At 45.5% G+C, this 17,724-nt stretch overlaps 1 protein-coding gene across 1 annotated transcript in view; it reads left to right on the top strand.

Moving 5' to 3' along the window:
• The first annotated feature begins 759 nt into the window (after nt 1–759).
• Nucleotides 760–17,724, top strand: part of LOC138797229 (uncharacterized) — a 56,627-nt gene continuing 39,662 nt past the window's right edge. The window contains exons 1-2 of the mRNA XM_069977077.1: nt 760–809; nt 2,223–2,352. Coding sequence (XP_069833178.1) covers nt 2,327–2,352 — 26 coding nt within the window. The 5' untranslated portion in view covers nt 760–809; nt 2,223–2,326. The remainder of the gene's footprint in view (nt 810–2,222; nt 2,353–17,724) is intronic.

Raw genomic sequence — 17,724 nt, 5'->3', positions numbered from 1 at the left:
CACCGCACCTGTGTGTTATATGTATATATCACCGCACCTGTGTATTATATGTATATATGACCGCACCTGTGTGTTATATGTATATATATCACCGCACCTGTGTGTTATATGTATATATCACTGCACCTGTGTATTATATGTATATATCTGTATTATATGTATATATCACCGCACCTGTGTATTATATGTATATATCACCGCACCTGTGTATTATATGTACATATCACTGCACCTGTGTATTATATGTATATATCTGTATTATATGTATATATATCACCGCACCTGTGTATTATATGTATATATCTGTATTATATGTATATATATCACCGCACCTGTGTATTATATGTATATATGACCGCACCTGTGTATTATATGTATATATATCAGGCCCGGACTGATAATCTGGCAGGCCGGGCAAATGCCCGCTGGGCTGCTCAGATTATCAGTCCGAGGGCCGCCGACCAACCCCCCTCCGCTAGCCCTACCGGCCGCCGCCGCTCTGCATCTGCTGCTGCTGCTGTTGTCTGCTTACATCTTCCGTCATCAGCAGCCCGATGCAGACCGGCCCCGGAGTCTCACAGCTCCAGCCCCGCGGCGCCTGCATCTCTCTCATCTACTGCTCTGTGGCCGGCAGTAACGGATGACGTCACACGTCCGCCGACGCGCAGAAGATGAGAGAGGTGCAGGCGCCGCGGGGCTGGAGCTGTGAGACTCCGGGGCCGGTCTGCATCGGGCTGCTGATGACGGAAAATGTAAGCAGATAACAGCAGCGGACCAGAGAGGACCGGAAAGAATCTGCTGGATCCGAGGTGAGTATACTTTTGTTTTGTTTTTTTACAATGTGGGGGCTGTACAGGGGGAAATGCCATGTGGGGGCTACAGAGGGCCACATTTACTATGTGGGGGGCTGCATGGGGGGGGGATAATATGTTATACTATGTGGGGGCTGACTACATAGGGACCTATACTATGTGGGGGGCTACATGGGGGGTAATATGTTGGGGGCTATACTATGTGGGGGCTGACTACACAGGGACCTATACTATGTGGGGGGCCACATGGGGGGGTAATATTTTGGGGCTATACTATGTGGGAGCTGACTACACAGGGACCTATACTATGTGGGGGGCCACATGGGGGGGGTAATATGTTGGGGGCTATACTATGTGGGGGCTGGCTACACAGGGACCTATACTATGTGGGGGGCTGCATGGGGGGGATAATATTTTGGGGGCTATACTATGTGGGGGCTGACTACACAGGGACCTATACTATGTGGGGGGCTGCATGGGGGGGATAATATGTTGGGGGCTATACTATGTGGGGGCTGACTACACAGGGACCTATACTATGTGGGGGGCTACACGGAGGGGGGGATAATATGTTGGGGGCTATACTATGTGGGGGCTGACTACACAGGGACCTATACTATGTGGGGGGCTACACGGAGGGGGGGATAATATGTTGGGGGCTATAGTATGTGGGGGCTGACTACACACGGACCTATACTATGTGGGGGGCTACAGGGGGCGGGAATAATAGGTTGCCGTTATACTATGTGGGGGCTGGCTACACAGGGACCTATACTATGTGGGGGCTACATGGGGGGGTAATATTTTGGGGCTATGCTATGTGGGGGCTGGCTACACAGGGACCTATACTATGTGCAGGGCTACATGGGGGGAGGGGGTAATATGTTGGGGCTATGCTATGTGGGGGCTGGCTACACAGGGACCTATACTATGTAGGGGCTACATGGGGAGGGGGTAATATGTTGGGGCTATACAATGTGGGGGCTGGCTACACAGGGACCTATACTATGTGGGGGCTACAAAGGTAGGATATACTTTGTGGGCTACACAGGGGAAAGGGCTATACTATGTGGGACTGCACAGGGCATCTATATTATGTGTGGGGGGCTATATCATTTAGGGGCTGCACATGGGGACTTGTGCTATATAAGTTCTGCTGCTCAGTGGGACCTATGGTATATGGGGACTGCTGCTCAGGGGAGCTTACTATAGGGGAGCATTGATGTTGCCTATATAATGACATAACACAGAGGGTCTAATACTATATAGGCACATATTGGGCCTGACTGCTTATGTGGGAGCACAGAGGGGGCACTGTTACTGTGTAAAGCAATGGGGAATATAGGGTTATGATGAGGTATAAGGTTAGGATGATGCTGGAGCGTGGAGCCTAAAGTGTTTGTCCCACAGATTCTGGGGAGAAGAGTCATGGCTGGAGAAATCTTCATGATGGGCTGAGCCAGATGGAAAGAAAAGGAAAAAACAGACAACTTTGACTACCAAGAACGTCTCTTATGATTCATGTAGGAAGACGCCTCCTGTAAGTCACTGGATGTAACTGCACAATCATGCATAATCACTTTTTAGGTGCATTCACACGTACAGGATCTGCTGCAGATTTGATGCTGGGTTCCGTCATTGAGTAACAATGATATCTGCAGCATGAAATCTGCTGCAGATCCTGTATGTGTGAACACACTCCTAAGGCCTGTAGGTCCTTTGTATAGCTGGATCTCTACCTCTATTTGGTCACTGCTAGAGATGAGTGACCTTACAGTAAGTTTAGGTTCACATGAACCCAAATGCTCTGAACTTCATCTCTATTCAATGCTGAGGTAGAATATTGCATTTTATATACTGGTGGTATAAAGGGGATATTAATACAGCAGTATTATCCAGTCACTGTATGGTGATGATGGCGGTGGTCATGGTGTGCTGTATTATTTGTCCTGTGTATACTTATTTTATTGGTAATACTTGTGTTCACATAGTGGATTTTATTCAGTGACAGTATAGTGGTATTAGTCATGTTGTTGTGATGATGGTAGTGGTCACAGTGTTGAGGTATTATCTGTTACTTGTAACTCTTACATAATCCAGTCCTACAAGGAAAGCGGATTATGAGCAAACAAATAGGCTCTGTTCACACACAGTATATAGGGCCATTTTAAACTCTATAACGGCTGGTGTATGGGACCAAAAACCAGAGGGAAAAAGGGACCAGAAGCAAAAAAAATGTATAAAAATCAATTTTGTTAAATTTTTGGGGGTTTCAACTTGTAACAATATCATTGTCTTACTAAATATATAGATAGATAGATAAATAAATAGATACTAGATAGATAGATAGGAGATAGATAGATAGATAGATAGATAGATAGGAGATAGATAGATAGGAGATAGATAGATAGATAGATAGATAGATAGATAGATAGGAGATAGATAGATAGGAGATAGATAGGAGATAGATAGATAGATAGATAATAGATAGATAGATAGATAGATAGATAGGAGATAGATAGATAGTAGATAGGATAGATAGATAGATAGATAGATAGATAGATAGATAGGAGATAGATAGATAGATAGGAGATAGATAGATAGATAGATAGATAGATAGATAGATAGATAGGAGATAGATAGATAGATAGGAGATAGATAGATAGATAGATAGATAGGAGATAGATAGATAGATAGATAGGAGATAGATAGATAGATAGATAGATAGATAGATAGATAGGAGATAGATAGATAGATAGATAGATAGATAGGAGATAGATAGATAGATAGATAGATAGATAGACTTTGCACCATTCCCATCAATGGAACTGAGGTGCAATACAACACAACACGACCTAAGTGTGATATGGTATGTGGGCTGGAGGGGTGTGAGTGCCAGGGCTGATTTTCAGTCCCAGTCCGGCCCTGATATATATCACCGCACCTGTGTGTTATATGTATATATATCACCGCACCTGTGTGTTATATGTATATATCTGTATTATATGTATATATATCACCGCACCTGTGTGTTATATGTATATATCACTGCACCTGTGTATTATATGTATATATCTGTATTATATGTATATATCACCGCACCTGTGTATTATATGTATTATGTATATATCACTGCACCTGTGTATTATATGTACTGTATATATCACTGCACCTGTGCATTATATGTATAAATCTGTATTATATGTATATACCCCAGCACCTGTGTATTACATATATATATATCACCGCACCTGTGTATTATATGTATATATCTGTATTATATGTATATACCCCGGCACCTCCTGTGTATTATACTAGAAAATGTAGCCGACGCTGCCCGGGTATAAAGTGTCAGTGTGTTAATTAGATTTGCTCTAAGGTGCCCAGGAGGCCAATTTATGCCCTTGTGTTTTTTTGTTTAAGGAGAAATCGCCAGGAGCCCTATATATCCCTTTATACGCTATATACCCCGACAGTTCTGCAGTGTTTATGTAAATTGTAGGTTAGAAATAAACTAAAAACTTTAAACATCCTAAATACCTAATAGCCAAACTGAGATGTCATGTGATCAGACTGTATACAGAACCTGGTTATATACAACATTGGCAGTTTTATATATACAACATTGGCAGTGTTATATACAGAGCCTGGTTATATACAACATTGGCAGTGATATATACAGCCTGGTTATATACAACATTGGCAGTGATATATACAGCCTGGTTATATACAACATTGGCAGTGATATATACAGCCTGGTTATATACAACATTGTCAGTGTTATTTACAGAGACTGGTTATATACAACATTGGCAGTGATATATACAGAGCCTGGTTATATACAACATTGGCAGTGTTATATACAGCCTGGTTATATACAACATTGGCAGTGTTATATACAGCCTGGTTATATACAACATTGGTAGTGTTATATACAGCCTTATTATATGCAACATTGTCCGTGTAATAGACAGCCTGGTTATATGCAACATTGGCAGTGTTATACAGTATACAGCCTAGTATACAACATTAAGGCTAGGTTCACACTATGTATGTGTGCGGCTGTATTTTTTATGCGGCTGTAAATGTGCGGATGAAACTCCGGCCGTGGGAAAAAATAGACATGCGGCTCAAAACATACGGTCATTTACTTGGAAATCTGGTTCAACTAAAAATAACAAATAAAATCTTAAGAAAGTGATGGAAACACCTCTGGATGCATCTGGGAAAGCAGGGAAACAGTTTACATGAATCGCTATTACCGGGGTTTGCCATCCTCTGCAGTAATGCCGATGTCTCTCATGGTTAATATATTGAATTAATAAAACACATTTTCGTTGTAATAAAGTCCCTTTCATTGTTCAATAATTAAATGTAAACGATTCCATCATTTTGCAATTACATATACTGTTAAAATAAATATATATATAAATAAATGTATATTTATATATATATTTATTTTTTGACAGTATATTTAATTGCACAATGATGGATTCGTTTAAATTAAATTATTGAACAGCGAAACGGATTTTATTACAATGAAAATGTGTTTTATTAATTAAATATTAATTAGTACAGGAAGCTCCATAAGCCGATAATTCATATTGCCGGCAATAGAGCTTTCTGTACTAATCATCACTTTACTTTAATGAAAACATCAAATGTTTCTTCTAATTCTGTTATCACAATAGCATTATTAGAAGAAACAATTAGAATTATATGTGCGCTCAGCTGATTGGCTGATCGGCTGAGCGCACATATAATGAGCCGGTCCGCAGTACAGTGACTTCATTGTGCTGCGGACCAGCGAAGAGACAACATCAGGGTGAGTATAGAGCTCTCCCCACCCCCTCCCCAGCACTGCACCCCTCCCAGCAAGGAAGGGGGGTCACTTAACCCCTTCCTTGCTGGGATGGGTGCAGTCTGACATCAGTCTGGCCCCCAAGGGGTTAAGGGGGATACAATACATCCTCCCTTAACCCCTTGGGGGCCAGACTGTAAGCAGCGATCTGTAAAGATGCTGCATACTGTAAGGAGCACAACACCGCTCACAATGATGGGTGTTGTGCTCCTGTTTGTGTGTTTTTTGTGTGTTTCTCCCTTTTTGTTTTTCAGATATCGGTATCCTGTGGATTACGTCGGATTCCGTGGACTACGTCGATGACCAGCGTTTTTTTAATGTTTTTTTTAAATAAAATGGTCAATGAGGGGTGTGGGGGTGTTTTTATTTGAATAAAAAAATTTTTTAACTTGTGTCTTGTCTTTATTTCTTTACTTTATAGACTTAGTAGTGGAAGCGCTCTAATAGACGGAATCCATTACTAAGTTGGGGCCTAGTGTTAGCCGGTATAAAATGGCTAACACTAACCCCCTATTATTACCCCAGTACCCAATGCCACCAGGGGTACTGGGAAGAGCCGGGTGCCAGTGGTCCCGGAGCGTCAAAATTGGCGCTCCTGGACCGGGCGGCAGCAGGCTGGTAAGATTTAGGCTGGGGAGGGCCTAAACCAATGGCTCTTCCCACCCTGGTGTTACCAGGCTGCTGTCGTTTGGTTTTTAACCCGGCTGGTTATAAAAATAGGGGGAACCCTATGCGGGGTTTTTTTTAATAAATAAATAATTTTAAAAAAACGCATAGGGTCCCCCCTATTTTTATAACCAGCCGGGTTAAAAACCAAACGACAGCAGCCTGGTAACACCAGGGTGGGAAGAGCCATTGGTTTAGGCCCTCCCCAGCCTAAATCTTACCAGCCTGCTGCCGCCCGGTCCAGGAGCGCCAATTTTGACGCTCCAGGGACCACTGGCACCTGGCTCTTCCCAGTACCCCTGGTGGCATTGGGTACTGGGGCAATAATAGTGGGTTATTGTTAGCCATTTTATACCGGCTAACACTAGGCCCCAACTTAGTAATGGATTCTGTCTATTAGACGGCTTCCACTACTAAGTCTATAAAGTAAAGAAATAAAGACAAGACACAAGTGAAATTTTTTTTTTATTCAAATAGAAACACCCCAACACCCCTCATTGACCATTTTATTAAAAAACAACAACAAACAACCGCTGGTCATCGACGTAGTCCACGGAATCCGACGTAATCCCCAGGATACCGATATCTGAAAAACGCTGGTCATCGACGTAGTCCATGGAATCCGACGTAATCCACAGGATACCGATATCTGAAAAACAAAAAGGGAGAAACACACAAAAAACACACAAACAGGAGCACAACACCCATCATTGTGAGCGGTGTTGTGCACCTTACAGTATGCAGCATCTTTACAGATCGCTGCTTACAGTCTGGCCCCCAAGGGGTTAAGGGAGGATGTATTGTATCCCCCTTAACCCCTTGGGGGCCAGACTGATGTCAGACTGCACCCATCCCAGCAAGGAAGGGGTTAACTGACCCCCCCTTCCTTGCTGGGAGGGGTGCAGTGCTGGGGAGGGGGTGGGGAGAGCTCTATACTCACCCCGATGTGTCCTCTTCGCTGGTCCGCAGCACAATGAAGTCACTGTACTGCGGACCCGCTAATTATATGTGCGCTGAGCCGATCAGCCAATCAGCTGAGCGCACATATAATTCTAAATGTTTCTTCTAATAATGCTATTGTGAGAACATAATTAGAAGAAACATTTGATGTTTTCATTAAAGTAAAGTGATGATTAGTACAGAAAGCTCTATTACCGGCAATATGAATTATCGGCTTATGGAGCTTCCTGTACTAATTAATATTTAATTAATAAAACACATTTTCGTTGAAATAAAATCAGTTTCGTTGGTCAATAATTTAATTCTAACGAATCCATCATTGTGCAATTAAATATACTGTCAAAAAATAAATATATATATAAATATACATTTATTTATATATTTATTTTAACAGTATATTTAATTGCACAATGATGGATTCGTTAGAATTAAATTATTGAACAACGAAAGGGACTTTATTACAAATAAAATGTCTTTGATTAATTTAATATATTAACTATTAGAGGCATCGGCATTCGGCATCATTGCCGGCTATTTTTGAAGTACTCCGTACGGACCGCCTGTCAATCCACGGCCGCATTTCCAGCCGCAAACAATGGTCTTGTTCATTTTTTAAGGGTCCGTTTACGATAGGGCCGTAGATTCATACATAGTGTGCACTGTGCAGCCGTATATCGTATACTTTCCAGCGTACATATGAACCGGAAAAATCCGGCCGATGATTTACCGCCCGCAATACAGCCGCACAGATACATAGTGTGAACCTAGCCTAACAGTGTTATACTGAGCCGGGTTATATACAACATTGGCAGTGTTATATACAGAGCCTGGTTATATACAACATTGTCAGTGTTATATGCAGCCTGGTTATATACAACATTGGCAGTACTATATACAGCCTTGTAATATACAACATCAGCCTTGTTATATACAACATTAGTAGTGTTATGCTGAGCTTGGTTATATACAACATTGACAGTTAGTAGTGTTAGTAGAGGTCCTGTATACCTGTAGTATATAGTTGGTGGAGGTCCTGTATATCTGTAGTGTATAGTTGGTGGAGGTCCTGCATACCTGTAGTGTGTAGTTTAGGGTCCCCCCCACCCCCACCGACTGCAGACCATAAGTAAGGTGTGTGTGCAGAAAACCCGCAGCTTATAATAATAAGTGCATACACAATCCTGCATCCTCATAATCTGACCCTCTTCAGCACTACCTTTTATCCTCGATGAGGACAACACAGAAGAGGTTTCAAAGTTTCTAATACTGTATACACTCCCCCCCCCTCCGCAGGTAGCCCCTGTACTGTATACATCCCCCCCTGCAGGTACTCCTATACTGTATACACTCCCTCCCTGTAGATAGCCCCCATGTTGTATACACTCCCCCCGAAGGTAGCCCCCATACTGTATACACTCCGACCCCTGTCGGTGGCCCCATACTCTATACATTCCCCTACTTGCAGGTAGCCCAATACTCAGTACGCCCCCCCCCCCTTGCATGTAGTCCCTATACTGTATACACTCCACCCCCGCAAGTAGCCTTCATACTGTATACACTCCCCCCTTCTTGAAGGTTGCCCCAATACTGTATACACTCCCCCCTTCAGGTAGCCCTCATGCTGTACAAACTCCCCTCTGCATGTAGCCCCCATGCTGTATACACTCCCCCCTGCAGGTAGCCCCCATGCTGTATACACTCCCCCCTGCAGGTAGCCACCATGCTGTATACACTCTCCCCTTCAGGTAGCCCCCCATGCTGTATACACTCCCCCCCTTCAAGTAGCCCGCATGCTGTATACCCCCCCCTCCTAGGTAGCCCCCATGCTGTATACATTCCCTAACAGCACCACCCAGCAGGTAAGCCCCTTACTGTATACACTATATATACACTGTACACTGTTAAGGTGCCTTCACACCTACTGGATCCGCAGCGGATTTCACGCTGCGAATTCGTAGCGAAATCCACTGCGGCTCCAGTGTCATTCAATCCTATGACACTATATACTCGCAGGGGGATTGATATCCCGCTGCGAGTATGTAAATTACCCGGCCGGAGCGTAACTTACACTGACAGAGGCCGCCATCATCCGCCCGCACAGACCGCTGTTAGATGGTGCAGGCTCCCCTCCAGTGTATTTTACAGGGACTCTCTGGCAGTATCACTCAGGCACTCTCTGGCAGTATTATACAGGGACTCTCTGGCAGTATTATACAGGGACTCTCTGGCAGTATTATACAGGCACTCTCTGGCAGTATCACTCAGGCACTCTCTGGCAGTATCACTCAGGCACTCTCTGGCAGTATTATACAGATGCTCTCTGGCAGTATTACACAGGTACTCTCTGGCAGTATTATACAAGCACTCTGGCAGTATTATACAGGCACTCTCTGGCAGTATTATACAGGCACTCTCTGGCAGTATTATACAGGCACTCTCTGGCAGTATTATACAGGCACTCTCTGGCAGTATTATACAGGTACTCTTTGACAGTATTAAACAGGCACTCTCTGGCAGTATTATACAGGCACTCTCTGGCAGTATTATACAGGGACACAGGACCTCTACCAGCTATACACTGCAGATATACAGTACTTCCTAAACTATACAGTACAGGTATACAGCCCCCCCAATTATACACTACTGGTATACAGGACCTCCCTCAACTATACACTACAGCAGTATTATACAGGCTCTCTCTGGCAGTATTACTCAGGCACTCTCTGGCAGTATTATACAGGCACTCTCTGGCAGTATTATACAGGCACTCTCTGGCAGTATTATACATGGACTCTGGCAGTATTATACAGGCACTCTCTGGCAGTATTATACAGGCACTCTCTGGCAGGATTATACAGGTACTCTCTGGCAGGATTATACAGGTACTCTCTGGCAGGATTATACAGGTACTCTCTGGCAGTATTATACAGGCACTCTCTGGCAGTATTATACAGGTACTCTCTGGCAGTATTATACAGGGACTCTCTGGCAGTATTATACAGGCACTTTCTGGCAGTATTACTCAAGTACTCTCTGGCAATATTATACAGGCACTCTCTGGCAGTATTATACATGGACTCTCTGGCAGTATTATACATGGACTCTCTGGCAGTATTATACAGGCACTCTCTGGCAGTATTATACAGGCACTCTCTGGCAGTATTATTCAGACACTGTCTGGCAGTATTACACAGGCACTCTCTGGCAGTATTACACAGGGACTCTCTGGCAGTATTATACAGGCACTCTCTAGCAGTATTATACAGGGACTCTATGGCAGTATTACTCAGGCACTCTCTGGCAGTATTTTACAGGGACTCTCTGGCAGTATCACTCAGGCACTCTCTGGCAGTATTATACAGGGACTCTCTGGCAGTATTATACAGGCACTCTCTGGCAGTATTATACAGGCACTCTCTGGCAGTATCACTCAGGCACTCTCTGGCAGTATCACTCAGGCACTCTCTGGCAGTATTATACAGGCACTCTCTGGCAGTATTATACAGGTACTCTCTGGCAGTATTATACAGGGACTCTCTGGCAGTATTATACAGGCACTTTCTGGCAGTATTACTCAAGTACTCTCTGGCAGTATTATACAGGTACTCTCTGACAGTATTATATAGGCACTCTCTGGCAGTATTATACAGGCACTCTCTGGCAGTATTATACAGGGACTCTCTGGCAGTATTATACAGGGACTCTCTGGCAGTATTATACAGGCACTATCTGGCAGGATTATACAGGGACTCTCTGGCAGGATTATACAGGGACTCTCTGGCAGGATTATACAGGGACTCTCTGGCAGGATTATACATGGACTCTCTGGCAGTATTATACAGGCACTCTCTGGCAGTATTATACAGGCCGTCTCTGGCAGTATTTTACAGGGACTCTGGCAGTATCACTCAGGCACTCTCTGGCAGTATCATTCAGGCACTCTCTGGCAGTATTATACAGGCCGTCTCTGACAGTATTATACAGGCACTCTCTGGCAGTATTATACAGGCAGTCTCTGGCAGTATCACTCAGGCACTCTCTGGCAGTATTATACAGACACTGTCTGGCAGTATTACACAGGCACTGGCAGTATTATACAGACACTGTCTGGCAGTATTACTCAGGTACTCTCTGGCAGTATTATACAGGCACTCTCTGGCAGTATTATACAGGCACTCTCTGGCAGTATTATACAGACACTCTCTGGCAGTATTATACAGGGACTCTCTGGCAGTATTATACATGGACTCTCTGGCAGTATTATACAGGCACTCTCTGGCAGTATTATACAGACACTCTCTGGCAGTATTATACAGGCACTCTCTGGCAGTATTATACAGGCACTCTCTGGCAGTATTATACAGACACTCTCTGGCAGTATTATACAGACACTCTCTGGCAGTATTATACAGGGACTCTCTGGCAGTATTATACATGGACTCTCTAGCAGTATTACTCAGGCACTCTCTGGCAGTATTATACATGCACTCTCTGGCAGTATTATACAGGTACTCTCTGGCAGTATTATACAGGCACTCTCTGGCAGTATTATACAGACACTCTCTGGCAGTATTATACAGGGACTCTTTGGCAGTATTATACATGGACTCTCTAGCAGTATTACTCAGGCACTCTCTGGCAGTATTATACACGCACTCTCTGGCAGGATTATACAGGCGCTCTCTGGCAGTATTACTCAGGCACTCTCTGGCAGTATTATACAGGCACTCACTGGCAGTATTATACATGGACTCTCTGGCAGTATTAAACAGGCACTGTCTGGCAGTATTATACAGGGACTCTCTGGCAGTATTACTCAGGCACTCTCTGGCAGTATTATACATGGACTCTCTGGCAGTATTATACATGGACTCTCTGGCAGTATTATGCAGGCACTCTGGCAGTATTATACATGGACTCTCTGGCAGTATTATACATGGACTCTCTGGCAGTATTATACAGGCACTCTCTGGCAGTATTATACAGGCACTCTCTGGCAGTATTATACAGGCACTCTCTGGCAGTATTATACAGGCACTCTCTGGCAGTATTATACAGGCACTCTCTGGCAGTATTATACAGGCACTCTCTGGCAGTATTATACAGGCACTCTCTGGCAGTATTAAACAGGCACTCTCTGGCAGTATTATACAGGCACTCTCTGGCAGTATTATACAGGCACTCTCTGGCAGTATTAAACAGGCACTCTCTGGCAGTATTATACAGGCACTCTCTGGCAGTATTATACAGGGACTCTCTGGCAGTATTACTCAGGCACTCTCTGGCAGTATTATGCAGGCACTCTCTGGCAGTATTATGCAGGCACTCTCTGGCAGTATTATACATGGACTCTCTGGCAGTATTATACATGGACTCTCTGGCAGTATTATGCAGGCACTCTGGCAGTATTATACATGGACTCTCTGGCAGTATTATACATGGACTCTCTGGCAGTATTATACAGGCACTCTCTGGCAGTATTATACAGGCACTCTCTGGCAGTATTATACAGGGACTCTCTGGCAGGATTATACATGGACTCTCTGGCAGTATTATACAGGCACTCTGGCAGTATTATACAGGCACTCTCTGGCAGTATTACTCAGGCACTCTCTGGCAGTATTATACATGGACTCTCTGGCAGTATTATGCAGGCACTCTGGCAGTATTATACAGGCACTCTCTGGCAGTATTATACAGGCACTCTCTGGCAGTATTATACAGGCACTCTCTGGCAGTATTATACAGGGACTCTCTGGCAGTATTATACAGGGACTCTCTGGCAGGATTATACATGGACTCTCTGGCAGTATTATACAGGCACTCTGGCAGTATTATACAGGCACTCTCTGGCAGTATTATACTGTACATGGACTCTCTGGCACTTTCCTCTAGCAATGAGCCTCTCTATTACAGATGAGAGCAGCGGCTTCTCGTGGAGAGCTCAGCATCCAGGCGGTGACATCAAGGTGGACGGCAGATGTGGGGTGTAATGTGTCATTAGTCAGGCGGTCCGGGGGGAGCTGCAGCCATTAATGATGCCTGGCCAGTGCTCCGCAGGATGCTCTGCACAGGGGCTGCAATGATTTGCAGCATGCTTTGCTCAGGGTCTGCGATGCTCTGCAGATGTTCTGCTCAGGATCTGCGATGCTCTGCAGATGCTTTGCCCATGGTCTGCGATGCTCTGCAGATGTTCTGCTCAGGGTCTCCGATGCTCTGCAGATGCTTTGCCCGTGGTCTGCGATGCTCTGCAAATAATCTGCTCAGGGTCTGCGATGCTCTGCAGATGCTTTGATCAGGGTCTGCGATGCTCTGCAGATGCTTTGCCCGGGGTCTGCGATGCTCTACAGATGTTCTGCTCAGGGTCTGCGATGCTCTGCAGATGCTTTGCCCGGGGTCTCTCTGCAATGCTCTGCAGATGCGTTGATCAGGGTCTGCGATGCTCTGCAGATGCTTTGCCCGGGGTCTGCGATGTTCTGCAGATGCTCTGCCCTGGATGCTCTGCAGCCTTATTTGGTATGAATAATCCGCAGACTGTTCTCCTCAGACAGACATTCCTGGCGGTCAGAGGGAAGTATGTGCCCCCCATCTGCTCACATGTACCCCCCCCCCCAATTTATATATAATGTATGACATCAGCAGCAGCTGTAGTGGGGGGCGGAGCCTCACACACAGGTGATGCATTATATGTTATTATGCACCTGGGGTCACATGACCAGCATGGTGGGGGGAGGGGGCAGACACAGAGCCGGGGGATTATATGTCCGCAGCAGCATATGGAGTGTGTAATATTAATGTCGGTGTCACCTGACCCCGACCCCCCCCATCCTGTACACCTGCCGCTATATGGGGCCTGTATACTGGTATTATGGGGGGCTGTATACTGGTATCATGGAGGCTGTATAATGGGGATATGGGGGCTGTATACTGGGGTTATGGAGGCTGTATACTGGGATTATGGGGGCTGTATATTGGGGTTATGGGGGGCTGTATACTGGTGTTATGGGGGGCTGTATACTGGTGTTATGGGGGCCGTATACTGGGGCTATGGGGGCCGTATACTGGGGTTATTGGGGCTGTATACTGGGGTTATGGGGGCCGTATATTGGGGTTATGGGGGCCGTATACTGGGATTATGGGGGCCGTATACTGGGGTTATGGGGGCTGTATACTGGGGTTATGGGGGCCGTATATTGGGGTTATGGGGGCCGTATACTGGGGTTATGGGGGCCGTATACTGGGATTATGGGGGCCGCATACTGGGGTTATGGGGGCTGTATACTGGGGTTATGGGGGCCGTATACTGGGGATATGGGGGCCGTATACTGGGGTTATTGGGGCCGTATACTGGGATTATGGGGGCCGTATACTGGGGTTATGGGGGCCGTATACTGGGGTTATGGGGGCTGTATACTGGGATTATGGGGGCCGTATACTGGGGTTATGGGGGCCGTATACTGGGGTTATGGGGGCCGTATACTGGGGTTATGGGGGCCGTATACTGGGGTTATGGGGGCCGTATACTGGGGTTATGGGGGCCGTATACTGGGGTTATGGGGGCTGTATACTGGGGTTATGGGGGCTGTATATTGGGGTTATGGGGGCCGTATACTGGGATTATGGAGGCTGTATACTGGGGTTATGGAGGCTGTATACTGGGGTTATGGGAGCCGTATACTGGGGTTATTGGGGCTGTATACTGGGATTATGGGGGCTGTATACTGGGGTTATGGGGGCCGTATACTGGGGTTATGGGGGCCGTATACTGGGGTTATGGAGGCTGTATACTGGGGTTATGGAGGCTGTATACTGGGGTTATGGGGGCCGTATACTGGGGTTATTGGGGCTGTATACTGGGATTATGGGGGCTGTATACTGGGGTTATGGGGGCCGTATACTGGGGTAATGGAGGCCGTATACTGGGGTTATGGGGCTGTATACTGGGGTTATGGAGGCTGTATACTGGGGTTATGGGGGCCGTATACTGGGGTAATGGAGGCCGTATACTGGGGTTATGGGGCTGCATACTGGGATTTTGGAGGCTGTATACTGGGATTATGGAGGCTGTATACTGGGGTTATGGGGCTGTATACTGGGATTATGGGGGGCTGTATACTGGGATTTTGGAGGCTGTATACTGGGATTATGGAGGCTGTATACTGGGATTATGGAGGCTGTATACTGGGATTATGGGGGGCTGTATACTGGTGTTATGGGGGGCTGTATACTGGGATTATGGGGGGTAGTGACCTGTATCTCAGCTGTGCGGTGGATACAGGCCTCAGATTTGTAGCTGGAGGTGGATAGTCGGCATTAGATACACGTGTATCCACCGCACAGCTGAGATACAGGGTGGATACAGCAGCCTTTCATCCACTGACAGCAAGCAGAGATGTGGAGTATGGAGGAGAGTGTCCAGGGTGGTAACCATGGCAACCAATCACTGAGGGAAAAGGAAAACTGCAATCTGGAGAGACAGTCAGTGACTAGAGAGGTGACAGGAGAGACAGTCAGTGATTAAAGAGGTGACAGGAGAGAGTGACTAGAGAGGTTACTGGAGAGACAGTCATAGAATAGAGATGTCTCATGAGAGACAGTCATAGAATAGAGATGCCTCAGGAGAGACAGTCATAGAATAGAGATGCCTCAGGAGAGACAGTCATAGAATAGAGATGTCTCAGGAGACAGTCATAGAATAGTGATGTCTCAGGAGAGACAGTCATATAATAGAGATGTCTCAGGAGAGACAGTCATGGAATAGAGATGTCTCAGGAGTGAGTGCCATAGAATAGAGATGTCTCAGGAGTGACAGCCATAGAATAGAGATGTCTCAGGAGTGAGAGCCATAGAATAGAGATGTCTCAGGAGTGAGAGCCATAGAATAGAGATGTCTCAGGAGAGACAGCCATAGAATAGAGATGTCTCAGGAGTGAGTGCCATAGAATAGAGATGTCTCAGGAGTGACAGCCATAGAATAGAGATGTCTCAGGAGTGACAGCCATAGAATAGAGATGTCTCAGGAGTGAGAGCCATAGAATAGAGATGTCTCAGGAGAGACAGTCATAGAATAGAGATGTCTCAGGAGTGACAGCCATAGAATAGAGATGTCTCAGGAGAGACAGCCATAGAATAGAGATGTCTCAGGAGTGACAGCCATAGAACAGAGATGTCTCAGGAGTGACAGCCATAGAATAGTGATGTCTCAGGAGTGAGAACCATAGAATAGAGATGTCTCAGGAGAGACAGTCATAGAATAGAGATGTCTCAGGAGTGAGAACCATAGAATAGAGATGTCTCAGGAGAGACAGCCATAGAATAGAGATGTCTCAGGAGAGACAGCCATAGAATAGAGATGTCTCAGGAGTGAGAGCCATGGAATAGAGATGTCTCAGGAGACAGTCATAGAATAGAGATGTCTCAGGAGAGACAGTCATAGAATAGAGATGTCTCAGGAGAGACAGTCATAGAATAGAGATGTCTCAGGAGTGACAGCCATAGAATAGAGATGTCTCAGGAGAGACAGCCATAGAATAGAGATGTCTCAGGAGTGAGAACCATAGAATAGAGATGTCTCAGGAGAGACAGTCATAGAATAGAGATGTCTCAGGAGTGAGAACCATAGAATAGAGATGTCTCAGGAGAGACAGCCATAGAATAGAGATGTCTCAGGAGAGACAGCCATAGAATAGAGATGTCTCAGGAGAGACAGCCATAGAATAGAGATGTCTCAGGAGTGAGAGCCATGGAATAGAGATGTCTCAGGAGAGACAGTCATGGAATAGAGATGTCTGAGGAGTAAGAGCAATAGAATAGAGATGTCTCAGGAGAGACAGCCATAGAATAGAGATGTCTCAGGAGTGAGAGCCATAGAATAGAAATGTCTCAGAAGTGAGGACCATAGAATAGAGATGTCTCAGGAGAGACAGCCATAGAATAGAGATGTCTCAGGAGAGACAGCCATAGAATAGAGATGTCTCAGGAGAGACAGCCATAGAATAGAGATGTCTCAGGAGTGACAGCCATAGAATAGTGATGTCCCAGGAGAGACAGTCATAGAATAGAGATGTCTCAGGAGTGACAGCCATAGAATAGAGATGTCTCAGGAGTGACAGCCATAGAATAGAGATGTCTCAGGAGAGACAGCCATAGAATAGAGATGTCTCAGGAGTGACAGCCATAGAATAGAGATGTCTTAGGAGAGACAATCATGGAATAGAGATGTCTCCGGAGTGAGAGCCATAGAATAGAGATGTCTCAGGAGAGACAGCCATAGAATAGAGATGTCTCAGGAGTGACAGTCATAGAATAGAGATGTCTCAGGAGTGACAGTCATGGAATAGAGATGTCTCAGGAGAGACAGCCCGTAGAATAGAGATGTCTCAGGAGTGAGAGCCATAGAATAGAGATGTCTCAGGAGAGACAGCC

The sequence above is a fragment of the Dendropsophus ebraccatus genome, chromosome 7, assembly GCF_027789765.1.
Source record: "Dendropsophus ebraccatus isolate aDenEbr1 chromosome 7, aDenEbr1.pat, whole genome shotgun sequence".
Taxonomy (NCBI): Eukaryota; Metazoa; Chordata; class Amphibia; order Anura; family Hylidae; genus Dendropsophus; species Dendropsophus ebraccatus.
This window is presented reverse-complemented; position numbering and strand designations above follow the sequence as displayed.